The sequence below is a fragment of the Bubalus kerabau genome, chromosome 18 (genome assembly GCF_029407905.1).
Source record: "Bubalus kerabau isolate K-KA32 ecotype Philippines breed swamp buffalo chromosome 18, PCC_UOA_SB_1v2, whole genome shotgun sequence".
Taxonomy (NCBI): Eukaryota; Metazoa; Chordata; class Mammalia; order Artiodactyla; family Bovidae; genus Bubalus; species Bubalus kerabau.
In genome coordinates this window covers 37,253,145-37,281,077 of record NC_073641.1, presented here as the reverse complement: position 1 = coordinate 37,281,077, position 27,933 = coordinate 37,253,145, and the positions used below count along the sequence as shown (strand labels likewise).

At 35.4% G+C, this 27,933-nt stretch overlaps 1 protein-coding gene across 4 annotated transcripts in view; it reads right to left on the bottom strand.

Annotated features, from left to right (window-relative positions):
* Positions 1 to 27,933, bottom strand: part of RICTOR (RPTOR independent companion of MTOR complex 2) — a 136,687-nt gene that overhangs the window by 26,864 nt on the left and 81,890 nt on the right. For all 4 annotated transcript variants that reach the window (XM_055554724.1, XM_055554725.1, XM_055554727.1 and 1 more), the window contains 17 exons: positions 22,369 to 22,436; positions 16,399 to 16,481; positions 14,984 to 15,071; positions 14,246 to 14,336; positions 14,067 to 14,133; positions 13,860 to 13,940; positions 12,188 to 12,288; positions 10,262 to 10,427; positions 9,539 to 9,640; positions 9,370 to 9,416; positions 7,789 to 7,924; positions 7,211 to 7,410; positions 5,925 to 6,051; positions 5,361 to 5,525; positions 5,114 to 5,190; positions 4,597 to 4,675; positions 317 to 426 (listed from right to left, as the gene is read on the bottom strand). In XM_055554724.1, the coding sequence (XP_055410699.1) occupies positions 317 to 426; positions 4,597 to 4,675; positions 5,114 to 5,190; positions 5,361 to 5,525; positions 5,925 to 6,051; positions 7,211 to 7,410; positions 7,789 to 7,924; positions 9,370 to 9,416; positions 9,539 to 9,640; positions 10,262 to 10,427; positions 12,188 to 12,288; positions 13,860 to 13,940; positions 14,067 to 14,133; positions 14,246 to 14,336; positions 14,984 to 15,071; positions 16,399 to 16,481; positions 22,369 to 22,436 (1,788 nt within the window). The remainder of the gene's footprint in view (positions 1 to 316; positions 427 to 4,596; positions 4,676 to 5,113; positions 5,191 to 5,360; positions 5,526 to 5,924; positions 6,052 to 7,210; positions 7,411 to 7,788; positions 7,925 to 9,369; positions 9,417 to 9,538; positions 9,641 to 10,261; positions 10,428 to 12,187; positions 12,289 to 13,859; positions 13,941 to 14,066; positions 14,134 to 14,245; positions 14,337 to 14,983; positions 15,072 to 16,398; positions 16,482 to 22,368; positions 22,437 to 27,933) is intronic.

The window sequence follows — 27,933 nt, the reverse complement described above, 5'->3', positions numbered from 1 at the left end:
GAAAGGCATTAGAATTCTTCTAGAAAAATAATTGTTTAGCTGGTTTCAGAGTAATGGTAAGAGACCTAAGACTAGAAAGACAGACGAGGGTTAGAACATGAAGGGATCTAAACACTCTACAAGTCAGGGAATGCAAGTTATGAATGCCACTGAAATTCTGAACATTCAGTGCTATGCTTTAAAAAGATTTTTCCTATGTCAGTGTAAGAATATCCAAGTACTCAGAAAACTTTAAAAAATAATGATTTATGACAACATGATCTTAAGTTTTATGCTTGAGGACTAGCGATAAACTGTTCCATGCACTGGACTATACCTTTGGTTACTCCGACGAACATAGTTGTCACCATCGATTGGCTTCCGGTAAGTGGTGAGTGCTTCATTAAGCTGTTCTTCAATCAAGTCAACGTATTTTGAATTATATTCCTAGAAAATAATATTGTTTAAATTATATATATTACCATAACAACATTTACTAAATCTCTAGTATGTTAGTTACCTAGCAAATCTTGGAAGCACAAATAAAAGAAAAATGAATATCTTTTTCTTTGTTCAGGAAATTTGAGAAATTTTTGAAGAGCATGGATATAACAAGCTATTATGAATGCAAAAATGTTCTACCATATCCATACCCATAAACTTTCTGTTTATACTCTTTCCCCCATTTTCAATTAATATTTTGGGGTCCATATAAGTAAGTTAAAAATTTTGTTTTTCATCTTATTTGAATTCCTTTCCTCATTAAAAAAAACAAAAAAAAACAAGTTTCTTAATATTAAATCCTGAAGATATTCACTAGGAATTTTAAAAGGAAATTAACTGAGTTCTATCATTTTAGCACCTTTTGGTGAAAAATAGTATCTCTTTCTTCACTGATTTAAATCAGGTCAAATGTAAAAATATTTCCAACTAAAACCTGGAAAATTTCTAGTCAAATTATTTTAACTGAGACAGTCAATCACACTACCATCTTCATTGCAAAAGATCTCCACTTTAAACTGTTCAGAAGAAATTGATAGAACCTCTGAAAAGCAATTTGCCAGTACTTATTCAAACTTTAAATTAATATACTTTTTGACTCAACAATTATACTTTAGAAATTTGTTCAACAAATATATTTGCACAAGTAAGCAAAAAATGCAAGAATATAAAGCAAATACTGTTTACAAAACTAAAAAGTTGGAAACAATCTAAGTGCCCAAAATACAAGAGTGATGATAAAAATTAGGGTACATTCATATAATTTACTATGTAGCCACTGAAGAGAATTAGATAGCTCTAAATGCACAGCTCTGAAAAGATATCTCACATATATTGCTAAAGAAAAAAATTAAATACAGTCCTATTTACAGGTGTGAATGAATTCATCTGTATTTTTAGTTGAAGAATATATATTTACAGATGTACAATACATCTTTAAATGTATATAGAATGTTAACAAACATTACCTTCAGAGAAGACAGAGTAAGGGGGCAGGGAGATATTTTTCATTTTTAAACCATCTTATACTACTTCAATTTGATGAGTTACCTTAACTCCCTACTTAGAGACTCTAAAAGCTTACTTTTTCTGCTTTTCTTTCAGATTCTTTACTGTGCAAAACTAATGTAAGAGTTTAATTATATTATCAGCAAACCAGATTATTACTACTGCTGTAACACTGCCATAATTTCCTCTAGACATGAAAATCTCAGTACAAAAATACAACTTAAGGCAAGTATTTTGAGCTTTATGTAGGAATAGTTACATTCACATGGTGCTGTCTGGCTAGTCTTTTGACCAGTGGCAACCATGTGGAACACACTAGCAAAGGTCAGGGGTATGGTTTGTGAAGATGAAATGCAGTGAGTTTTTGATGTGGATCATCTTGAGGATCCTGCCTCAAGGAGGCAGGGAGGGACAAGATCCCAGATGAGGGTATACCTCTAGATATTAGGAGGTACTAAGTAAGCAACCAGAGGAGCCACTTCTCTGGTCAAAGGAAACTACAAGTGAGAGATCTCCAGAGTGAAGTCTTTGAGGAATTTACAAACATAAGACTTGAGTAAAAAGAAAAATCAACATTTGAAATCTGCCCTCCCCAAAGCTAACAGCCCCAGGTAACAACTGCATCAGCTGGGTAAGACTGTCCATGAATTCTCATCCGTTCCTCCTCTTCTCCCTCCTGCTCTAAAGCTGGAGAGGCCCTAAATCTGCAGCCGGTAAATGGGGAGGAGATAAACAATAAAGAGTTATGAAACAAACCATACCCCCTCTTTTACTGCAGGTTTCTAAGTCTGTACCAAGCCTGGGCTAGGAGAGAAAGTTTTTAATCAAATGACTGGATTTTCAGTATGATTCTGGCCTGGATGTTTTATTACCCAGAAAAAGAGCATCAGCTTTATCATGGCATGGTACAAACTACTGGGAGAAAATCAAACACTGAGGAAAGAGCATCAAGGGCTTTGGAATCAAAAAGTGTCCCTGGCTCTGTTGTTTTCAAGCTTTGTGACCTAGGATAAATTAGGTTACTCATCTTAGCTTCTACATTTTCCTTCATAAAACAGAAATAATAGAAAACATTACACAGAGTTGCTGTGAGGATTAAATGAGGTAATACTTGAAAAGAACTAAGTTTAATGGTAGGCAATCACTATTCACTAATTAATTTCCCATTCGCTAATTAATTTGAGAGAGTAGACTACATTGTCTTTGTTTTTACACCTCCCATTTACTGGCTAAACTCACTATAACTGCAAGTTAGCATCTGTTTGCAACTTTCTACTGAAATTGCTCTGGCAAAATTCACCAATGACCTGTCACATTTAACAGTGTTTTTTCTAGTGTTTACCTTATCCGACCTCTCTCAAGAATATATACCACTGGCCTCTCCTTCCTGAAGCATCCTTTAGTGAAATCATTCTGATAATTCTTCCTCAGTGTCCCCATCCTTCTGTTCCCCTCATTAAAGCAGAGTGTTCTCTAGGGAGCAATTTCCAGTTTTATTTTTTTGTTCTTTACATTTCCCTTGGATGATCTCACTCAATTCAAATTTCAACTACTACTATTCACTGACAACTCCCGAACTGCCATCTTCAGCTCCAGATCCACATTTCCAAGTATTTTCTGGATATCATCACTTGCCATCCCATAGGCAATAGCAGTTCAACTTATTCAAAATTTAGTATCCTCAATCCTGCAAATCACAGTCTCTTAGTGATGAGCCATTATTTACTCAGGCATTCAAATCAGAAACCGTAAGAGTCAAGTAGTCCTCATTTACTGTATCCAATCAGTTCATGAATTCCGTCCATTTTATTTTAAAAATGCCCAGAAAATGTCTCTATCAAACCTCGCCACCACTGAAGTTCATGCTCTTACCAATTTTGCTTCTAAACTACATATTCGGTATTCCTAGATATTTTCACTTTTTTTTTTTTTAAAGTGAGGATAATATTTTGTTTAGGGAATGAAACTATTACGTCTTTATTTCAGTTTTCCAATTCACCAATTATTGAAAGACTCCATGCCTTAAGTTGTACGCTTTACAGTTACAGTATTTCTTTTCCATCCAGTTTTACTGAGAGATAATTGACATCTAGCAGTGTGTACAACTGACATAATGATTTGACTTACACACATCTGAAATGACTATCACAATAAGTTTAGTGAACATACATTATTTTATATAGATACAAAACTAAAGAAATAAAATACTTTCCCTTGTGATAAGAACTCTCAGGATTTACTCAACAACTTTCATATATAACATTCAACAAAGCTAATTATATTTATCATGTTGTACATTATATCCCTAGTACTTACTTATTATAAGTGTATAAACGGAAGTTTGCATCTTTTGACTGCCTTCATCCAATTTCCTCTACCCCCACATTCACCTCTGGTAACTATAACTATAGTTTCATTATTTTTTTTTTTAAATGAGACTATCTTATGAAATATGGTTCAATATAGACAATATAAACAATGATCTGAATTCAATAAAGGAAAATCTGGGAATCATTTATCTTAGGACTGATTATTCTATGAGCTTCTAAGATGCTTTGATGATTTATAATGCTTCAAGTTAACTGAAGCCACAGTGATGACCAGCTAAAGAAAAGCTAGAGAGATAACCAATACCTTCAAACTAGTCCCTTCTTCCTAGATTTCCCTATTATGTACAACAGCAAGAAGTGTGCTCTCAGATTTATGAAAAGTCTACCCTAAAATGAAGTTTAATAATTAGATTATTATATCTGCTTGGTAAACTGTTTTATAATCTTCAGTTAGGAAAACTGTTTTAAGTTTCAGTTCAAAAGGGCTGTAAAAGGAATCCAAAATAAAAGAAATGATGATGGTAAGGAGGGTTGACAAATGATGCCAGTAGATTAAAGCTGAAAGCAAAATTTCAACAGAAAACATACAAAATCAACAGTTCACACTATAAAATAACTGTAGTTTAAAAAATGGATAAATATGAATATAAATAATTAACAGAATTTGAAGACCTGACTTCATATGAATATTTAAATATTTAACTTTAATTTCAAAATCTTCAAATCTATTTTCCAAAATAAAAACATACAAACTGAAACTTATTCAACAGTAAGTTACCTTGTGCCACTTTTCCAACTGTTTTGTTACATAACCCCTTTCATTCAAATAGGAAAACCCTTTTGGAATGGAGAGAAATCTGTAAAGTGCAACAGGCAACAGTTTAACATTGGGTCTCACAAAAAATTGTTTAAAAAGCTAAAGTATCTCAAACCAAATACACTTAAGCCCAAAGACTTTAAGAACAGTGTGCCTTAAAGAGGTCAATTATCTTATAATTTCAAATACAAATACTTTGAAAATCTTTGCAAAAAACATGAATCCAACCACAGTAAAGAAAATGTTATGAAAAGAATGAGGACACATAGAAATGAAAAAGAAACACTATGGAAAACAATGAAAAGCCCTAGTTTCAGTATTAAAGGATGCCCAATATTCTAAAATGGGCCTCTTTCAGAAGTAACAGCTAAACTCTTTAGAGTGCTTCCTTTACAGATTTGAATCCAGCTTTAATACACACTGCCAGAGAGCACACTAAAGAAAACATAACTACGAGAAAAATTTTCTTAAAATTTACCTCAGGAGGAGAAGCAAACCCTTGTCCCCAAGGTGAGATAAAGCTGGCTTCATCTGAATAAGTGCATGAAGATTGGCCTAAAATAAATAAGTATTAGGCAAATTAATAACTGCATGAAGATAGTAAATTCTCTACTTCCAAAACCACTATATTACATACATTATAATTCCACAGTTTTCTATCAAACTTGAATAGTTTCATAAAAATTTATATCTAAGTATTTTATTACAAGATAATGAAACTTCACCTTGTCTTCACATGCTTCATCGAGAATATCAAGGGCCTCAGAAGAAATCGTTTTGTTTTTATCATGCAGCTGGGTCACTAGTAGTTCAATTCCCCAATTATTGAAGAATTCAACATTAGCTCTCAATAATACTCTTAAATGTTTTGTTGCATACAGTCTGCAGGCCTATAAAGATAAATGAGAACATTAAAAAAAAAAACAAAAACAAAAACCAACCACCACCATCCAAACTTCACTATAGACAGTCCATCTGACTTTGTTTTAGAATAGTTTTACACTTGAAAAGGGCAGAAAGACTGGAATTGACAATCTAGCCCTTGATACAAATATATTTTTTAGTCCCAGTATAATAAAATACTGTATCTATCTAGGTGCTTCAAAGCATTTCTCTTTATATAAAAATATGGGTACTGTAGTCGAGTTCTCTGGACAAACTAAAATTTAAATATAAACTCAAATTCCATCCCATAGTCTTAAAATTTGTAATTTTATTAGGCTAAAGTTTATAAAATACTGAACTAACCAGTTATGAATTTATAGTTCTATTGCCTATGTTATACTCACATCAGTGGCTGCTGTTAAGATTTTGGAAAGGATGACCCTGGCCAAACCATCTCTGCTATAGTCCAAGCTTGAAACGGTCAGTTTTAGCAAGTGATCTTGGTTTTTCAAGGAGCAAAGGTTAAGTAAACTAAAAAAATGATGAAAATAATAAAGGTTACTAGAAATTACTGTACTGACTCATTAATTCAACAAATATTTTAAAATTCCTAAGCATTTCTAAAAGAAAGCACTTAAGAAATATCCCATTTTTAAAAAAGCATCAGAGCATCAAGACAACTCTAATTAAAATTTTTTTGTATTTTAACAAAACTTTTTGCCTTTTCATACTATTTGTGGGGTTCTCAAGGCAAGAATACTGAAGTGGTTTGCCATTTCCTTCTCCAGTGGACCACATTTTTTCAGAACTCTTCATGACCCATCATCCATCTTGGGTGGCCCTACACGGCATGGCTCATAGTTTCACTGAGTTAGACAAGGCTGTGGTCCATGTGATTAGTTTGGTTAGTTTTCTGTGATTGTGGTTTTCATTCTGTCTGCCCTCTGACAGACAAGGATTAGAGGCTTGTGGAAGCTTCCTGATGGGAGGGACTGGCTGTGGGGAAAACTGGATCTTGCTCTAGTGGCAAGGTTAAGCTTAGTAAATCTCAAATCCAATTTTCTGCTGATGGGTGGAACTGTGTTCCTTCCCTATTGTTTGGTCTGAGGCCAAACTATGATAGGGGTAATGGTGACCTCCTTCAAAAGGACTTATGCCAGCAGGTTCCAGGACTGTTATAGTATGTGTCCCTGACCCTGCAGCAGGCCACTGTCAACCCACGCTTCCACCTGAGACTCCAGGACACTCACAGGCAAGTCTCTTGGACTGCAAGATCAAACCAGTCAATCCTAAAGGAAATCAACCCTGAATATTTATTCATTGGAAGGACTGGTGCAGAAGCTGAAGCTCCAATATTTTGGCCACCTGATGTGAAGAGCTGACTCATTAGAGAAGACCTTGATGTTGGAAAAGATTGAAGGCAGGAGGAGAAGGGGACAACAGAGGACAAGATGGTTGGATGGCATCACTGACTCAATGGACATGAGTTTGAACAAGCTCCGGGAGATGGAGGACTGGGAAGCCTGGCATGCTGCAGTCCACGGGGTCACAAAGAGATGGACATGACTGAGAGACTGAACAACAATAAAACTTACCAAATACAGGTACATAGACTAAAAAGCATACCCTTTCTGATCACATTAAAAATAAAGTTTAGGTATATACTGAAACAGAATCTAGGAATGCTCACCATTGAAATACGCTGCATTTTTCCAGCATTTTGACGCCATGAGGGTGGCAAGAAAGTGTTCCAATAAATAAAAAGTAGTGTTGACTAAGAGTAGTCAATAAACCATTATTTTGAAGGCTTCTTTCAGGTTTCATTCCAGAAGAGGCATTGAGCCACTGAACAATATCCTTTACTAGATCTTCTAAGTATCCCTGCCCATCCTAAAAGCAAATACATTATGATATTGCTAGAAAAGCAGTCAGTGCCTACAATTAGAAAAATCAACTTGATTAATCAAGTCCAAAAGATTTAATAATAATGAAGTTACTAATAACAGACATTAATCTGAGTATCTGTTCTTTTTAATCCCATTCAATACAATGCTGCATGAGATGGTATTATTTTCCATTTTACCAAAAGAAAACCAGGTCTTTTAGAAGGCAAATAACTTGTCCAAAGTCACATAGATAGCTAGTGACTAAGGATAAAAATCTAGGTCTGGGCTCATTCTATGTTTCTAAATATAGCTTATACATATTCAAAAATAAAAGGAAGGGGTCAAATTCAGTGAAAAACATGTACTCTGGAGTGCCTATTACCTCTTCAGACTCAAGAAGAAATTCTGTAAACTGACAACCCACAACTGTGAGCTGCTTGGACTTGGCAAAATCCAGATCCAGATTGGCGTATAACTTACTACTGGGCTTGTAAAAATACAGTAGTCTTCGTACAAACCTAAGGTTAAAATAAAAAATCAGCAACAAAGTAATAAACCAAACAATTATTTTAGAATCTTAACCATAACTTTTGAATATGTTTTGAGTTTAAACCATTGGGGTAAATTTAATAAACACATTTGGTACATTCTACACATGCACGTGCACGCACGCACACACACACACACGAATAATCCCCTTCATTATAAAAAATATCTTCGTGAGATAAGAATTTTTTGGTGAGATGCCTGATAGAAAATAGTGGAGAAGATGCTCAGCAGGAAAAATGCAAACATAACACTGCTAGAAGATACACAGTTGGATAAATATGATGAAACCACCTGGATATAAATTTTCATTCTTCTTTTTCTTTTTGACAGGTATACATTTTATTTTACTGTTAGGTCTTTTTTTTAAAACTCTATTTAAACCTAGAATATATATATTTTCTTCTACTATACTTTATGAATTTATACTAGATAACTGCACATAAATGTTACTACACTATGATTTTGTCAGTTCTTCACAATTAGGCAAAAAGTCAACCATAAAAGCTTCAGGTAAAATTTAAACAACTGAATTTATAAAGCAATGGATGATATTTTCATGTTATAATTTTCAACATTATGTTCTAAGCTTCCATTTAATTTAGTTCAATTTAATTTCTACGCTATTATCCAATCTAATAAAGATGCCAGGTCCAGGAGCTGGAGAAACAAAGTTGAATGAGACTTCATATCTGTTCTCACAAGCTGGAAAAGTCAGTGCTATGCTTCTTTATCCCAATGTAATTTATATGTTCTATACATTTCTCAAAATGTGAAGAGATGATAATAATCAATAATAATACCAATGATGTGAACTTTTCAAAAACATGAAGTAAAAGCTCTGTTATCCAAAGAAATCAATGCTGGTGGTTGGGTAATCTAAACTCAGAAGGAATAAAAATGCATGGGGTACCAGAAAATAGCATAATACCCTTAAGTATTGTATATACTATAAATATAAGCTGTTTTATGGAAGGTGTGGCTGGTTAACAGTGTAAAAAGGGAGAAGAATGAATAACCTCCAAAGTCACAGGCAAAAGAAATTAGAATATTTAAAATGGCCATAGTTTTGAGAGGGAGACATTATGCTCTTAATATATCATTCTCATATGTTAGGGCCAACATTAGTACATGGCTGATACTCTTGATTTGATAAAACTTTTATCTTAAGTACTTCATTTGTTCCAAAACTAAAACCAGAATGTAAATAACCAGAAAAAGAATTAGTTGATGATTTCTGGTTACAAAACACAAGCTATATATAAAAATATATATCAATATGTACCTACTGAATACCAACTATTAAAAAGTAACAATGTATGTTTAAAACGTCAATTACTACTTTTAACAGGTATCAGGCATAATATAATTCAAATTTGAGTTCTTTATATTTAAATGTAAAACAGTTCTTACATACCTGTGCAACTGTTCATCTTTATAGTTTCTTAGATTTACATTTGGCCACTAGAAAAACATAAAATGTTGTATTATGTACTTATTAATTCCTAAACATATAATTATGATAAATTGCAATGAATAATATAATGAAAACAATCAAGCCATTATCAAGAAGTATCCTATCATACCTTAAGAATGGTCCCAATAAGATTCCAATTCCATTCAAGATTCTCTTTATGTTGAAGGACTTGGCTGTCTCTAAGGTTCATTAGAAGAGCTTCCTCTGTATCCTAAATCACCAGAAAGTAATAAGAAAAATTAAGAAAAACTGGCCTTACATCAAAAAACCGTTGCAATTTTAAAAACAAAAAGAAAAATTTTTCATTTAAGGACTTATGCTGAAGCTCCAATACTTTGGCCACCTGATGTGAAGAACTGACTCATTTACAAAGACCCTGATGCTGGGAAAGATTGAAGACAGGAGAAGGGAACGACAGAGGATGAGATGGATGGTATCACCAACTCAATGGACACGAGTTTGAGTAAACTTCGTGAGTTGGTGATGCACAGGGGGGCCGGGTTTGCTGCAGTGCATGGGGTCGGCAAAGGGTAGGACATGACTGAGCAATTAAACTGAAAGGAAAACTTTAAATTTTTATGAGATAAAGTCTTTGCAAATACATCATCACCATCTCTGACTTTGAAAAAAAAAAAAAGGAGAATTATCAAGGTTCTTCAAAAAGTTATAAAAACTCAGCTCAACTGTCCAATCATGATAAAACTTATTAGAAGCTTTTTGAAAATCCATATGCATGAATAAAAGTGCTAACTCAAGCATGTATATGCCTACTAAAATACAGAGGTTAAGAATTACGAAATTAAAGTAAAAATCGCATCTTCTGCATCAGTACCTTAAGAACAAATATATCTTTCTGAGCTCGGAGATACTGATCCCGTTTCTGATGTGTTGCAATTGCTTTCTGAATAATGTGATCTAAATGAAGGCTATAAGGTTTAGGTCCTCGTTTTTTCATTTCATGGAAGCGTTTTAAACAGTTCAAAGCTGCACTGGCTCGCCTAAATGAGGAAAAAAATTCAATTAATACTGTAGCAGGGATAGCATAATTTTAAAGAGATCACTTTGGTAAACTATTCTATTGAAACTTACATGAATGCAGGCTAGATACTGTTACTAAAAAGTAAATGATTTAATCAAATTTGGAACCACAAAGAAAAAAAAAAACCAAGAACACTGCTGATTTGTATGAAGAAACACTAATTATTCAGATTCATCAAAACATACTAATTTTTTCTTATAGTGGTGGTGGTACAGTCGTATGTTAGTTTTAAGAACTCCCTCCTCAAGATCCAAACTGAAGTTTTATATATTTTCTTATTTTAAAACTCTGCTTTTCACATTTAAGGCCTTGATCCATATGAAACTGATTTTTGTTTAAGGTATGAGGTTGGATAACCAATATTAACTGAACAGTCTCTATTTTACCTACTAATCTGTAAATGTAAATGGAATCCTTTTAAAAATTATTTTTAATTCCCTTTTTGTGGTATATAAAAAGTACAGTTTTCAAGAATCTGGTGGCAGTCAAGTCTCAACTTCAGAAATTGTAATAAATACAAACTGGATTCAAAATTTAAAAACTTTGAGATGTGCCCAGATTGGCAAGTACTTATCAGTAAAGACAGCTTACCAAGCTAAAAAAAAAATTCTATTATCATTGGAATTTTGAAGGTAAATTTGAATTCCTGATGAATGCTAAAATCCATGGCCATAAGCTGACTCAAAGAGTTCAGGTCTACCAGGCTTTGAGAAAGTACATTTTTTCCATGAAGAAAACTACTAAAATAAGAACTGAATGCTACCAATACCAATGTTAAGCCTGAAGTCAGAACTGATGATCCCTAATGCCCTCAGTTTATAATACAACTTCAATCTGTTAAATAATAGTATTCTCATTGGTAGATTTTAAATTAATAAAAAAATACTATTTATTTATAGTGAAGCCCTTATAGGTACTTTTAAATTAATAAAGCTAACTAAACTTTTGAGAATTGTAGTATAACTTAACAAAAATTCCTGTTTCTGACTAAGCTAATGAACAACATTTTAAAACATTACGGAAAAAAAAAATGAAGCCTAAATATATAAATTTTTCTGATCATAAAGAGAGAAAAAAAAAGACATCCCTGGACTAGACATAATCTTTATCAGATGAAAAAAGATTCCTACTATCACTATACAATCAAGCTCCTCTACCTTACACTTTAAATTATATTTTATTATTAGTCCTCAAATTCCAGCAGAGTTACAGCTGTATTACCATACTTTAGTTTATAAATTCTATATTTGCAGTATTTCCTTCAGCACTAAGAGTTTAGCTTACTTCGATGCCTAAAGTATGGGCTACTAAATTCCAACATTTTTTTCTCAACATTTTTAACCCATTAAAAAAATTACACTGTTAGTCTTTGTGCTTTAATCTGATTTAATTTAGACATTGAGAAAGAGACTGAATTGTTGCTCAAAACATACAACTGTCCAAAAAACTCTCAATCCCAATATTTTGACTGATCCAGTAGAAATTTTATGTCGTCCAGAAACACATGAGAAAAGGTTGACTTTACCAAGCCAAAATACTTGGTAGCCTAAAATACAAATTATTTTTAAAAAACTACAAATTTTCCTCTTATCCAAAGGCTTCCCTAAAAGAAATCTCAGGAATAACCTATATATACTACTTTCTTAAAAAGAAGATAAGGACATCTAAGTGAGTATTAAATATACTACGCACAAGCTTTGCTAGAACTTGGATACTTACAATCTCTTTTCCTTAGGGATATCAAAGGATGCAGCCATATTCATTAGGGTTGGCAGGCAGTGCAAATGATGGCTATGTGAATGAGGAAGAATTGTGTTTGCCTAAAATGAAAAATAGTATTTTATAAAAAGTTAAAAAAGAGTATTTTATGTTAGCCACAGAGTTAATTATTTACTTTCTGATATATACTTATTATTTTTATCTTATTTGCTTTCATCAAGGATGACATGTAACAAATACAAGGATAAAGGCTCAGATTACATTAATAAAACTCTAAATTCCATAGATCCTTAATCTTAACTTTAATTTATAATCTTAAGTGGTACCCAATTAAACTCAATTCTTAAATAATTTAAAAGGATGGTAGGTCAAAACTTAGATTCAGTGCTATAATGTTATGTTAAAAGTAAAATTTAAAATGCTGGATGCAGTATCATAATTTACAAGTTTATCTCTTAGGTTTAAAAGCCAGCTCCTCAAAAGAGGTTTGTCTCATAATTCCAACAATCTTTAAAATAAGAAACTTGCCTTTTGCTTTCCAAACAAAACCTGCAATATTAATTCTTTCATAGATGGGCTTAACAGAGCAAGTGGCTAAATAACTTACTGATAAACAAGACAGTTATCATTAAACTGCTTAATTTTCTTTTCCTCACTCACAAAGCTGAACTTCTATATAGAAAAAACCCTGGTGATGGAAGGGGCCAAACACAACTATAAAAACAAAAAATAATCTGACAGTAATAACAAGCCATAACATAATTTCAAATGATTTCCCATAGGGTTACTTCTTCCTTAATGAGTTCAGAGTGGTTCTTTTTAGTTAGTATTTTATTAACTAATGGGCTTCCCTGGTGGCTCAAATGGTAAAGAATACACTTGCAATGCAGGAGACCTGGTTCAATCCCTGGGTTGGGAAGATCCCCTGGAGAAGGGAACGGCTACCCACTCCAGTATTCTGGCCTGGAGAATTCCATGGACAGAGGAGCCTGGCAGGCTACAGTCCATGGGGTTGCAAAGAGTTGGACATGACTGAGCGACTTTCACACTTGTTAACTAACAGACTTAGAAATATAAATTTTGAATTTGTAAATGGTCAGAGTACCCTCACTACTTCATCTGCTAAGTATTGAAAATGATCAGATCACTTGGCTAGCTCCTTGTTTCCACAAGTTACTGATGTCATAAAACCATGTCCCCCCAAAAAAGATTCCCACCTTTCAAAACAAACCTCAACTGACAAGTTTACAGAGAAGTACATGTTCAAATAAGGCAGTTATATTTAGATTTTTCCTTCACAAAGTTTTCTAAAATTTAGGCACTTACTGTTATCAATTCGATCCCTAGCTGAGTGAAGTAATATCTATAGTTTTGTAATTCTGTAATTTTTAGGTAGGAAGTCATTCTAAAGATTCTAAAGAAAGATATTTATGAACTCAAAATGTCAACATTGAAAGTGAGTATTCAGTACTTTACATTTTTTCCATTTAAAACACTAGCCTATATATATATGATACAAAGTATCAAGGGTTCTTTGTAATGCAAAGATATATATCCAAATAAATGCAAACTTATGTTTTTGAGATAATGCAAAGTAACACTGTTAAAATAGCCTTGTTTCATAAATTAAAACATTAATGTACAAAACATTATCAAAAGTTGTTAAACTTACCATATGTAAAAGTTCTCCTAAAAGGATGGTGGCTCTAACTGAGATATGGTCATCACTGTTTGTTATTACCTCAACCAAACCCTTTGAAAATAAAAAGAAAATATCACAGTTGCAAAATAGCATACATGAACACACCTATGCATCATGTTTGTTGCTCTGAAAGAACTGCTAGAGAAAATAAAATAGAAGAAGGTTTATAATTCTTACTTCTAAAAGTCCATTACGAATAAATGCTGAGAGTATCAGTGCCAAATAATTATCCATGAGGTCTGGCCTGGAAATAAACACAGCACAGAAAATTTTAAATCTTGTTTCATACACTAGAAAATTGAACATAACAATAGCAACTGTAATAAATCTGAATTATTTCTGTACTTAAATTCTACCTGGATCTGGCACGATGAGGAAGAATAGTTTTTGCCTCAGCTGCTACAAAGCCATCTGAAAGCCTCCAACTGTCTTGGAATCTACCTGGATCTAAAATAAATTTAGATAGAAGAAAATAATACATCAATGAAACACTTTAAATAACCATCAGCTAAACAAGCTATCCATGGACAGAGGAGCCTGGCAGGTTACACTCCATAGGGTCGCAAAGGGTCAGACACGACTGAAGCAATTTAGCACAGCATAGCATACAACCAGGCTATAAATAATTTTAACTGTTGGCTAAAAAAAGAGAAAAGAAAAAGACTCAAAAAGGCGTACAGAAAAAAATGATTTCTGTAAATGAAAGGTTTACATAAATCTAACTTTAACTTTCTTCATTCAAGGGTTTAGAGTCATTTAGCTAAAATAAAATTTAAAAAATCAAATAATCTAATTTGAGAATTGCAAAAGGTTTCTTATTATCTCCTCTCTTCCTTTCTTGATCCATCCTTCTATTATTAATTTCACTGCTAATTTCAGGAATTAGGATGACAGAGAAGAAATTAAAATTTCTTTTTAGAAGTTCACCTGAGATTTTATTTTTATATTAATTTCATGCCACAAATATGCAATAAGAAAAGAAAGTGATATTCAATACTTATTTTAGTATTTTCCCTTCGAGGGATTCTGCCTCTATTAGGTAAGTCATTTAAAGAATTACAATATATGAACAGTGAATGCACTTCAATACTTACCTACACTGAGCAGTGCTTCTATGAACTCATCAGTCACAACAGGTAGAGGAAGACGAAATATATCATAAAGCACTTCAAGGAGACCTCGCTGAAAGTAAAAAAAAAAAAAAAAAATACAGTTCATTTGTTTTTACGGAATAAATCTTTACTTAAAAATTTTTAAATGTCCTATTCACAGATTTAAAAATTGGTAAAAACAGAACTACTATATTTTAGAAAACTACTGTATCTGCCTATATTAGAGAAAAGTACTGAATGCTTACTACATATACATGATGTAACTTTTTCAATAAATCTTGTATTATCCCCATTGTAGACATGAAGAAATAGATTTAAAGTTTTAAAATAATTTGCCTAAGGTCATGGAACTATAAATAATAAAATCAGGAGTCAAACCTCAGTCTGGCCAAACTCAAAAGAGCATGTTTTTTTGCTGAGTAAGAAGTCAACTGAATTGGAACCTTTAGTTCCCTGCTTATAGATCTTTCCATCCTTAATTACATCCTTCCATGGTTTAGATGCTTTTATTTTTAGTTCACATTTTAAGCAAGGCACCTCTAGCTAATATTTGTACTAATAATTAGAAACAGGGGGGCAAGTTTTGTTCCTTTGAACATTAATAGAAAAACGTAGAACGGGAAAAGGAAGAACCTTGTGAAGAGTTAATTTCTTTCCCTCTAATTTCAACCTGTTTTAGCTGTTTTATACAATTCGTATACATTAATAATTTAGAAAGTGAAGTGTTAGTTACTCAGTTGTGTCTGATTCTCTGCGACCCCACAGACTGTAGCCCGCCAGGCTCCTCTGCCCATGGAATTCTCCAGGCAAGAAAACTAGAGTGGATTGTCATTTCCTTATCCAGGGGACCTTCCCAACTCAGGGAGAGAACCTGGGTCTCCTGCATTGCAGGCAGATTCTCTACCATCTGAGCCACCAGGAAAGCCCTAATAATTTAGGGCTATGTCTAATAATTAAGCATGTAAGTACCCCAATTTTAATCAAAACCATTGCTCATAACATAAAAATAAAAGTTAGAAGGCATAAGTTGCATAACTACTATGCTTACTTTTCCCTAAGTATAGTTTTCTGTATTGCTTGAAACTTTTACAATGAGAATGCCCCTGTGAAATGTCTATACCTTTTATTAAATAAAGCATAGTTAATTTCAAAGAAAGAAAAGGCATAATTAATGTCATATTTTAATATAATTTTAATACATCCATAGTTCCTAACAACAGCATTGTTTCAAATGATTCATATTCCTTAGTGTACAACTAAGTCATAAATATTTATTCCTCTATTTTTAAAATGTTCTGTGATACAGATTAACAATTCATGAGAAAAAACACCACCTGAAACTTTTCTCCAATTAATTTCCTCCACTAAAATTCTGATACAGAGTAATTTTTACCTACCCTTATTTCCATATTTGGAATGCAAAGTACTCCAATTAGAGACTGAATCCCAGAGTTTCCAGGTTTACATAAATTAATAATACCTATAAAGGATAAAAAAAATTACTGATTTGAATTTCAAAAGATGTATTCATAATACAAAATGTGACATTTTTCAAAGCTAAATTACACTATTATATTATTTGATCATCATAAGTGATAGTATACTTCAAACATTCTCTGAATTTCCAACCAAGTAGAGATTATCAATAATTTTACCATTTAAATTACATTCAAAAAGGTTCTCAAGAAATTCTGGACTGCTCAGCAATAAAAATAAAAGCAAAAATATGGCTTTCTCTGGGTATATGCCCAGGAGTGGGCTTGCTACATCATATGGTAGCTCTATCGATATTTTTAGTTTTTTAAGGAATCTCCATATGGTTCTCCGATCGTGGCTGTTTCAATTTACATTCCCAGTAACAGTGTAGGAGGGGTCCGTTTTCTCCACACCTTCTCTACATTTACTGCCTACAGATTCTTTAACAATGCCATTCTGATCAGTGTTAGGTGATACCTCACTGTAGTTTTGATTTGCATTTCCTAATGATATTGAGCATTTTTTCACCTGCTTTTTGGCCATCTGTATGTCTTCTTTGGAGAAATGTTTATTTAGACCTTCCACCCATTTTTTGATTGAGTCATTTCATTTGGGTCTTTAATATTGAGTTGCATGAATCATTTATATATTTTGGAGATGAATCCCTTGGACAGTTGCTTCATTTGCAAATATTTTCTCCCAGTCTGAGGGCTGCCTTTCTGTTGTTTATGGTTCCCTTGGCTGTATAAAAGCTTTTAAGTTAAATTAGATCCCATTTGTTTATTTGGGTTTGTTTTGTTTTTTTCACTACGTTAGGAGAAATGAATAAAAAATTTTTTTAAAAGATCAGGCTGTGATTTGGGTAAAAGGGTGTTCTGCCTATATTTTCCTCTAAGAGTTTTATAGTGTCTGGCCTTAGAGGTCTTTAATCCATTTTGAATTTATTTTTGTGTATGGTGCAAAGAATGCTCTAATTTCATTCTTTTATATGTAGCTGTCCAGTTTCCTAGCACCAACCACTTATTGATGAAACTATCTTTTCTCCACTGCATATTCTTGCCTCCTTTGTCATAGATTAATTGATCATAGGTGAGTGGGTTTATTTCTGGGCTTTCTATCCTTTCCTATTGATTATATATTTCTGTTTTTGTGCCAATACCATACCATTTTGATAAATGTAGCTTTGTAGGCTAGTCTGAAGTCAGGGAGACTAATTCCTCTAGCTCCTTTTTTTCTTTCTCAAAATTGCTTTCACTATTCAGGGCCTTTTGTGTTTTCATACAAATTTTTGTTCTAGTTCTGAGAAAAATGCCATTGGTAATTTGACAGAGATTGCACTGAATCTGTAGATTGCTTTGGATAGCATAGTCATTTTCACAAACTAAGAACATGATATACCAAGAATATGTGGTACATATATACAATGCACTACTACTGCAATAAAAAGAAAGAATAATGCCATTTGCAACAACGTGGATGAACCTGGAGACTGTCATGCTGAGTGAAGTAATTCAGACACAGAAAGACAGATATGATATTGCTTACATGTGCAATCTAAAGAAAAGGGGACAGGATACAAATAAACTTACTTACAAAACAGAAGTAAAGTCAAGTCATAGACGTAGAAAACAAACTTATGGTTACCAGGGGATGGAGGTGGGGATAAATTGGAAGACCAGGATTGACATATCTACACTACTATGTATAAAACATGTATGTATAAAATGTTTAAACATCTATGTATACAAAAGATGTCCTTTTCATTATGGGTGACTGGAATGCAAAAGTAGGAAGTCAAGAAACACCTGGAGTAACAGGCAAATTTGGCCTTGGAATACGTAATGCAGCAGGGCAAGGACTAATAGAGTTTTGCAAAGAAAATGCATTGGTCATAACAAACACCCTCTTCCAACAACACAAGAGAAGACTCTATACATGGACATCACCAGATGGTCAACACTGAAATCAGACTGATTATATTCTTTGCAGCCAAAGATGGAGAAGCTCTATACAGTCAGAAAAAACAAGACCAGGAGCTGACTGTGGCTCAGACCATGAACTCCTTATTGCCAAATTCAGACTTAAATAGAAGAAAGTAGGGAAAACCACTAGACCATTCAGGTATGACCTAAATCAAATCCCTTATGATTATACGGTGGAAGTGAGAAATAGATTTCAGGGCCTAGATCTGATAGAGTACCTGATGAACTATGGAATGAGGTTCGTGACACTGTACAGGAAACAGGGATCAAGACCATCCCCATGGAAAAGAAATGCAAAAAAGCAAAATGGCTGTCTGGGGAGGCCTTACAAATAGCTGTGAAAAGAAGAGAAGCAAAAAGCAAAGGAGAAAAGGAAAGATATAAGCATCTGAATGCAGAGTTCCAAAGAATAGCAAAAAGAGATAAGAAAGCCTTCTTCAGCAATCAATGCGAAGAAATCGAGGAAAACAACAGAATGGGAAAGACTAGGGATCTCTTCAAGAAAATCAGAGATACCAAAGGAACATTTCATGCAAAGATGGGCTCGATAAAGGACAGAAATGGTATGGACCTAACAGAAGCAGAAGATATTAAGAAGAGATGGCAAGACTACACAGAAGTGTACAAAAAAGATCTTCACGACCCAGATAATCACGATGGTGTGATCACTGACCTAGAGCCAGACATCCTGGAATGTGAAGTCAAGTGGGCCTTAGAAAGCATCACTACAAACAAAGCTGGTGGAGGTGATGGAATTCCAGTTGAGCTATTCCAAATCCTGAAAGATGATGCTGTGAAAGTGCTGCACTCAATATGCCAGCAAATTTGGAAAACTCAGCAGTGGCCACAGGACTGGAAAAGGTCAGTTTTCATTCCAATCCCAAAGAAAGGCAATGCCAAAGAGTGCTCAAACTACCACACAATTGCACTCATCTCACACGCTAGTAAAGTAATGCTCAAAATTCTCCAAGCCAGGCTTCAGCAATATGTGAACCGTGAACTTCCTGATGTTCAAGCTGGTTTTAGAAAAGGCAGAGGAACCAGAGATCAAATTGCCAACATCCGCTGGATCATGGAAAAAGCAAGAGAGTTCCAGAAAAACATCTATTTCTGCTTTACTGACTATGCGAAAGCCTTTGACTGTGTGGATCACAATAAACTGTGGACAAGCCTGAAAGAGATGGGAATACCAGACGACCTGATCTGCCTCTTGAGAAATTTGTATGCAGGTCAGGAAGCAACAGTTAGAACTGGACATGGAACAACAGACTGGTTCCAAATAGGAAAAGGAGTACGTCAAGGCTGTATATTGTCACCCTGTTTATTTAACTTCTATGCAGAGTATATCATGAGAAATGCTGGGCTGGAAGAAACACAAGCTGGAATCAAGATTGCTGGGAGAAATACCAATAACCTCAGATATGCAGATGACACCACCCTTATGGCAGAAAGTGAAGAGGAACTAAAAAGCCTGGTGATGAAAGTGAAAGTGGAGAGTGAAAGAGTTTGCTTAAAGCTCAACATTCAGAAAACAAAGATCATGGCATCAGGTCCCATCACTTCATGGGAAATAGATGGGGAAACAGTGGAAACGGTGTCAGACTTTATTTTTCTGGGCTCCAAAATCACTACAGATGGTGACTGCAGCCATGAAATTAAAAGACACTTGCTCCTTGGAAGGAAGGTTATGACCAACCTAGATAGCATATTCAAAAGCAGAGACATTACTTGCCAACAAAGGTCCATCTAGTCAAGGCTATGGTTTTTCCAGTGGTCATGTATGGATGTGAGAGTTGGACCGTGAAGAATGCTGAGCGCCGAAGAATTGATGCTTTTGAACTGTGGTGTTGGAGAAGACTCTTGAGAGTCCCTTGCACTGCAAGGAGATCCAACCAGTCCATTCTGAAGGAGATCAGCCCTGGGATTTCTTTGGAAGGAATGATGCTAAAGCTGAAACTCCAGTACTTTGGCCACCTCATGAGAAGAGTTGACTCATTGGAAAAGACTCTGAACCTGGAAGGGATTGGGGGCAGGAGGAGAAGGGGACGACAGAGGATGAGATGGCTGGATGGTATCACTGACTCGATGGACGTGAGTCTCAGTGAACTCCGGGAGCTGGTGATGGACAGGGAGGCCTGGCGTGCTGAGATTCATGGGGTCGCAAAGAGTCGGACACGACTGAGCGACTGATCTGATCTGATCTGATGTATAAAACAGATAACTAATAATAACCTACTGTATAGCACAGGGAACACTGGTCAATACTTTGTAATGGCCTATTTGAGAAGAAAATTTTTTTTTAAAGTGGATATATGTATAACTGATTCACTTTGCTGTACACCTGAAACTAACACAACACTGTATTTAAACTGTACTCCAATAAAAAAATTTTTACAAAAAAAGCAAAAATGGACAAATGAGACCTAATCAAATTTTTAAGCTTTTACATAGAGAGGAAACCTTAAACAAAATGAAAGGACAACTTACAGAATGGGAGAAAGTATTTGCAAATGATGCAACTGACAAGGGATTAACTTCCAAAATATCTAAACAGCTCACACAACACAGTAACAAAAAAACAAAGCAATCTAATAAAAAAAAAAAAAGGAAGAAGACCTAAGTAGATATGTCTTCCAATAACACATGCAGATGGTCAATAGGGACACAAAAAGATGTTCAACATCACTAATTATTATTAGACGAATACAAATCAAAACTACAATGAGGTTATCACCTCACACCAGTCAGAATGCCCATCATTAAAAAGTCTACAAATAATAAACACCGGAGAGGCTGTGGAGCAACAGAAAGCCTCTCACACTATTGGCAGGAATGTAAATTAATGTAGCCATTATAGAAAATAGTATGGAGGTTTCCTTAAAAACTAAAAATAGAGTTACCATATGATCCTGGAATTCCACTCCTGAACATATATCCAGAGAAAACTGTAATGTGAAAAGATACATCCACCCCAGTGTTCACCGCAGCACTATTTTAATAGTTAAGACACAGAAGCAACTTAAATGTCCATCAACAGATGAACGGATAAAGAAGATGTGGTATATATATAAAATGAAATATTATTCAGCTATAATATAGAATAAAATAATGGCATATGTAGCAACACAAATGGACCTACAGATTATCATCATACTAAATGAAGTCAGACAAAGACAAATACCATATGATATCACTTATATGTGGAATCTAAAATATGATACAAATGAACTTATTTATGAAATCATAAACAGACTTGCAAACAGAGAAAACAAACATATGGTTACCAAGGGGGAAAAGAAGTGAGGGAGCAATAAATTAGGAGTTGGGATTTATAGATACACACTGCTATATATAAAATAAACAAGGTCCTACAATATAGGTATAGCACAGACAACTATATTCATTATAACAAACAATAATGGAAAGAATATGAAAAAGAATATATATATATATCTCTCTCTCTCTCTATCTGAATCACTCTGCTATACACCAGAAGCACATTATATATCAACTATATTTCAATAAGAAATTTAAAGAACACATCCCAAAACAAAATAAAGAAACAAAAGGAAAGGTATTTGGGACTACTATCTTGCTTATTAGGTATTTACAACATTCTACATTATACTTTAAGGTAAGAAACTTTAGCTATGTATTCAACTAACATTCTTAAAATCTTTTTTGGTACAGATGATGTTCAAATTTTTTATTTAAATGCCTAGGTTATCATCAGCATGTTGACTTACAAATGGTCAATTTTAATACTGTGTATTAAACCCCTCTTGGTTCTAATGATAACACATAAAAAAAGACCATGCTAACATATAAATGAGATGCTACAATAAGTTAACATTTGAAAAAATAGTCAAGTTTGTCTTATATGTTACAAAGTGACACAGAGGAACTTACCTGCCCATGACCGGAATGTTGCTATGATTCCCATTTTACTGGCTAGAAACCTTGCTTCTCTGTCTTCTCTGTTGGATGGGGTGGGGGTAGAGTCAAACAAATTAAATGTTTAAATAAAAAGTAAGTTTTGCCCTATTACTATATCAGAGTAACAGCTATCACTACTTAATATTTAAGTATTACATAGGAAATTAAAAATAATTAAAAAAAATAAAGATAAGATCTACCTCAAAGCAAATTACTCAATTATGTACTGATCACGCCTTCCCACATGTGAAATTCACGTTTTAAAACAAATTATAAATTCTGCTTTTCTGAGTTCTACTTTTCCTGCTCTTTCTGAAAACTATTCTTAGATAGCTCACTAACACCTGTAAGCACTGGCAACACCACCAGCCTGCTTAAGAAGCATCTCTGTCAAAAGACTGCCCTTTAGCAAAGAAAATTACCACATAAACCTCTGTTACTACATGTGTTCTCTTTACTTCAAGAGTCTTGTCCCAAACTTATCTGAGCAAGCTTATTCTACTTACTCTACCAAGCAAGCTCAACAAGCTGTATATTCACTAATATTATTAAATAATTAGGTATTATTGGCTGCGTGGGCGCAGGAGGGCCTAGAGGAGCTACCCCACATTGAAGGTCAGGAAGGGCCGCGGTGAGGAGATACTCCTCCTCCAAGGTAAGGAGCAATGGCTGCGCTTTGCTGGAGCAGCCGTGAAGAGATACCCCACACCCAAGGTAAGAGAAACCCAAGTAAGACGGTAGGTGTTGCAAGAGGGCATCAGAGGGCAAAAACACTGAAACCATACTCACAGAAAACTAGTCAATCTAATCACACTAGGACCACAGCCTTGTCTAACTCAATGAAACTAAGCCATGCCCGTGGGGCAACCCAAGACAGGCGGGTCATGGTGGAGAGATTTGACAGAATGTGGTCCACTGGAGAAGGGAATGGCAAACCACTTCAGTATTCTTGCCTTGAGAACCCCATGAACAGTATGAAAAGGCAAAATGATAGGATACTGAAAGAGAAACTCCCCAGGTCAGTAGGTGCCCAATATGCTACTGGAGATCCGTGGAGAAATAACTCCAGAAAGAATGAAGGGATGGAGCCAAAGCAAAAACAATACCCAGCTGTGGATGTGACTGGTGATAGAAGCAAGGTCCGATGCTGTAAAGAGCAATATTGCATAGGAACCTGGAATGCCAGGTCCATGAATCAAGGCAAATTGGAAGTGGTCAAACAAGAGATGACAAGAGTGAAAGTCAACATTTTAGGAATCAGGGAACTGAAATGGACTGGAATGGGTGAATTTAACTCAGATGACCATTATATCTACTACTGCGGGCAGGAATCCCTCAGAAGAAATGGAGTAGCCATCATGGTTAACAAAAGAGTCCGAAATGCAGTACTTGGGTGCAATCTCAAAAACGACAGAATAATCTCTGTTTGTTTCCAAGGCAAACCATTCAATATCACAGTAATCCAAGTCTATGCCCCAAACAGTAACGCTGAAGAATCCGATCCGAAGTTGAACGGTTCTATGAAGACCTACTAGACCTTTTAGAACTAACACCCCAAAAAGATGTCCTTTTCATTATAGGTGACTGGAATGCAAAAGTAGGAAGTCAAGAAACACCTGGGGTAACAGGCAAATTTGGCCTTGGAATACGCAATGCAGCAGGGCAGAGTTTTGCCAAGAAAATGCACTGGTCATAACAAACACCCTCTTCCACAACACAAGAGAAGACTCTATACATGGACATCACCAGATGGTCAACACTGAAATCAGACTGATTATATTCTTTGCAGCCAAAGATGGAGAAGCTCTATACAGTCAGAAAAAACAAGACCAGGAGCTGACTGTGGCTCAGACCATGAACTCCTTATTGCCAAATTCAGACTTAAATAGAAGAAAGTAGGGAAAACCACTAGAACATTCAGGTATGACCTAAATCAAATCCCTTATGTTTATACAGTGGAAGTGAGAAATAGATTTCAGGGCCTAGATCTGATAGATACAGTGCCTGATGAACTATGGAATGAGGTTCATGACATTGTACAGGAAACAGGGATCAAGACCATTCCCATGGAAAAGAAATGCAAAAAAGCAAAATGGCTGTCTGGGGAGGCCTTACAAATAGCTGTGAAAAGAAGAGAAGCAAAAAGCAAAGGAGAAAAGGAAAGATATAAGCATCTGAATGCAGAGTTCCAAAGAATAGCAAGAAGAGATAAGAAAGCCTTCTTCAGCGATCAATGCAAAGAAATAGAGGAAAACAACAGAATGGGAAAGACTAGGGATGTCTTCAAGAAAATTAGAGATACCAAGGGAACATTTCATGCAAAGATGGGCTCGATAAAGGACAGAAATGGTATGGACCTAACAGAAGCAGAAGATATTAAGAAGAGATGGCAAGACTACACAGAAGAAGTGTACAAAAAAGATCTTCACGACCCAGATAATCACGATGGTGTGATCACTGACCTAGAGCCAGACATCCTGGAATGTGAAGTCAAGTGGGCTTTAGAAAGCATCACTACAAAGCTGGTGGAGGTGATGGAATTCCAGTTGAGCTATTCCAAATCCTGAAAGACGATGCTGTGAAAGTGCTGCACTCAATATGCCAGCAAATTTGGAAAACTCAGCAGTGGCCACAGGACTGGAAAAGGTCAGTTTTCATTCCAATCTCAAAGAAATGCAATGCCAAAGAATGCTCAAACTACCACACAATTGCACTCATCTCACACGCTAGTAAAGTAATGCTCAAAATTCTCCAAGCCAGGCTTCAGCAATATGTGAACCGTGAACTTCCTGATGTTCAAGCTGGTTTTAGAAAAGGCAGAGGAACCAGAGATCAAATTGCCAACATCCGCTGGATCATGGAAAAAGCAAGAGAGTTCCAGAAAAACATCTATTTCTGCTTTGTTGACTATGCGAAAGCCTTTGACTGTGTGGATCACAATAAACTGTGGACAAGCCTGAAAGAGATGGGAATACCAGACGACCTGATCTGCCTCTTGAGAAATTTGTATGCAGGTCAGGAAGCAACAGTTAGAACTGGACATGGAACAGCAGACTGGTTCCAAATAGGAAAAGGAGTTTGTCAAGGCTGTATATTGTCACCCTGTTTATTTAACTTCTATGCAGAGTATATCATGAGAAATGCTGGGCTGGAAGAAACACAAGCTGGAATCAAGATTGCTGGGAGAAATACCAATAACCTCAGATATGCAGATGACACCACCCTTATGGCAGAAAGTGAAGAGGAACTAAAAAGCCTGGTGATGAAAGTGAAAGTGGAGAGTGAAAGAGTTTGCTTAAAGCTCAACATTCAGAAAACAAAGATCATGGCATCAGGTCCCATCACTTCATGGGAAATAGATGGGGAAACAGTGGAAACGGTGTCAGACTTTATTTTTCTGGGCTCCAAAATCACTACAGATGGTGACTGCAGCCATGAAATTAAAAGACGCTTGCTCCTTGGAAGGAAGGTTATGACCAACCTAGATAGCATATTCAAAAGCAGAGACATTACTTTGCCAACAAAGGTCCATCTAGTCAAGGCTATGGTTTTTCCAGTGGTCATGTATGGATGTGAGAGTTGGACTGTGAAGAAGGCTGAGCGCCGAAGAATTGATGCTTTTGAACTGTGGTGTTGGAGAAGACTCTTGAGAGTCCCTTGGACTGCAAGGAGATCCAACCAGTCCATTCTGAAGGAGATCAGCCCTGGGATTTCTTTGGAAGGAATGATGCTAAAGCTGAAACTCCAGTACTTTGGCCACCTCATGAGAAGAGTTGACTCATTGCAAAAGACTCTGATGCTGGGAGGGATTGGGGACAGGAGGAGAAGGGGACGCCAGAGGATGAGATGGCTGGATGGCATCACTGACGCAACGGACGTGAGTCTGAGTGAACTCTGGGAGTTGGTGATGGACAAGGAGGCCTGGCGTGCTGAGATTCATGGGGTCGCAAAGAGTCGGACACGACTGAGCGACTGATCTGATCTGACTCATTTACTTCTAAGTTCATTCAGGCTGTTGGCAGAATCCACTCTCTTGCTGTTGTATAACTGAGGTTTTGGTTCTCATCAGCTGGGGCCTACTACCAGCTCCTTTCTTCTTTTATAATTGGTGTCCAATCATCTCACTTGTGTCTTTCTATGTAATAGTTTATGATAATCAATTAACCAATAGAACTATTTACATTGTTAAATACTGTTCATGTATGGCACATGGCCAGTTTTACTTAATTAGCAATCATGCACTTTTATGTTACCTCAACCATCTCTACCCTGTCAACAGCCCATTTCTTTTCTGTGCCATATTTTTCACTTTTCTAATAAAGTTCTTAACAATTTGAGAATACAAAAATCTAGAGAGTTGGTAAGGGAAAAAACAAAAACATAAAGAATAGAGAACAATGAAAGAAAATCAAATTAAAGAATGGTAAGCAAGCAGTTTATAAAAGTGGAACAAAATAGTTAAAAATATCCCCCCACATACAGACCAACCACACTGAGCTCTGCTGTACTAATCAACATGAGACTGTAACAGAAGCTAAAATGGGGACATGGGGTGGTGAAAGAAATGAGAATTAGATAACTGTGTGACTAAACTTTTGGTGCTCCTTATCTTAAAAATGTTTGTGACACACTTGTATTGACTGCCTGGTAACCCATTCTCTAACCTATTCAATAAATTGGTAGCTTTATTGAAAAACAAAACAAAACCAATCCATCCATTTCCTTATGCCCTAGCCATAATGTACCCATGCTACAGAAACTGCCCATACTCCAGAAACTTAAGGAAAGAGAAGTATTGAACCAAACAGGAAAGATAGGATTTTGGTGGAATATACTTCCCACCCAACCACACCTCTAAGTACCCTGGTTCATTTCTTACTTATCCTGGTAGGCAATGCCTACCTTTCTTCTCTAAATGCCCCTTTCTTCTCAAGACTGCAGGTCTTAATCCCTGGATCCCTATGAATATGGTGTCACTGCCATGACTGTGATTATGTTTATATCATACAGCCCAACAGACCTTAAGATATGCAGATCATCTGGTAGGTTTGATCTGGAGAGCTTTCTCTAGCTGGAGGGAGAAGAGGAAGTCAGGGAGAGATTCAAAGCACAAAGATTCAAGGAATTTCTGTTGTGTTTGAAGATGGAGAGTGCCATGTGCCAAGACAAGAAGGTGGCCTTTAGAAGCTGAGAGAAGGCCCCAGTTGACATCAAGAAAACAGGAACTTCAGTTGTACAAGAGCAAGAAATGAATTCTGCCAATAATCTGAGTGACCTTAGAGATAAATGGATTCTTCACTAAAACCTCCAGATAAGAACCATGCCAGACCTCTAACCTACTGAATTGTGAACTAATAAACTAATGCTATTTTAAACCATTATATTTATAATGGTTTGTCATGCTGCAATAGAAAATGGATACATTCTTCATCAGTAAGGAGAATGCCCAAGTGTCACAGGGAGCCAAGAAAGGAAGGGGCTGAAGAATCTCAATTCATAACTTAGCAAAAATAAAATCTGAGAAGTCTTAACTAGAGA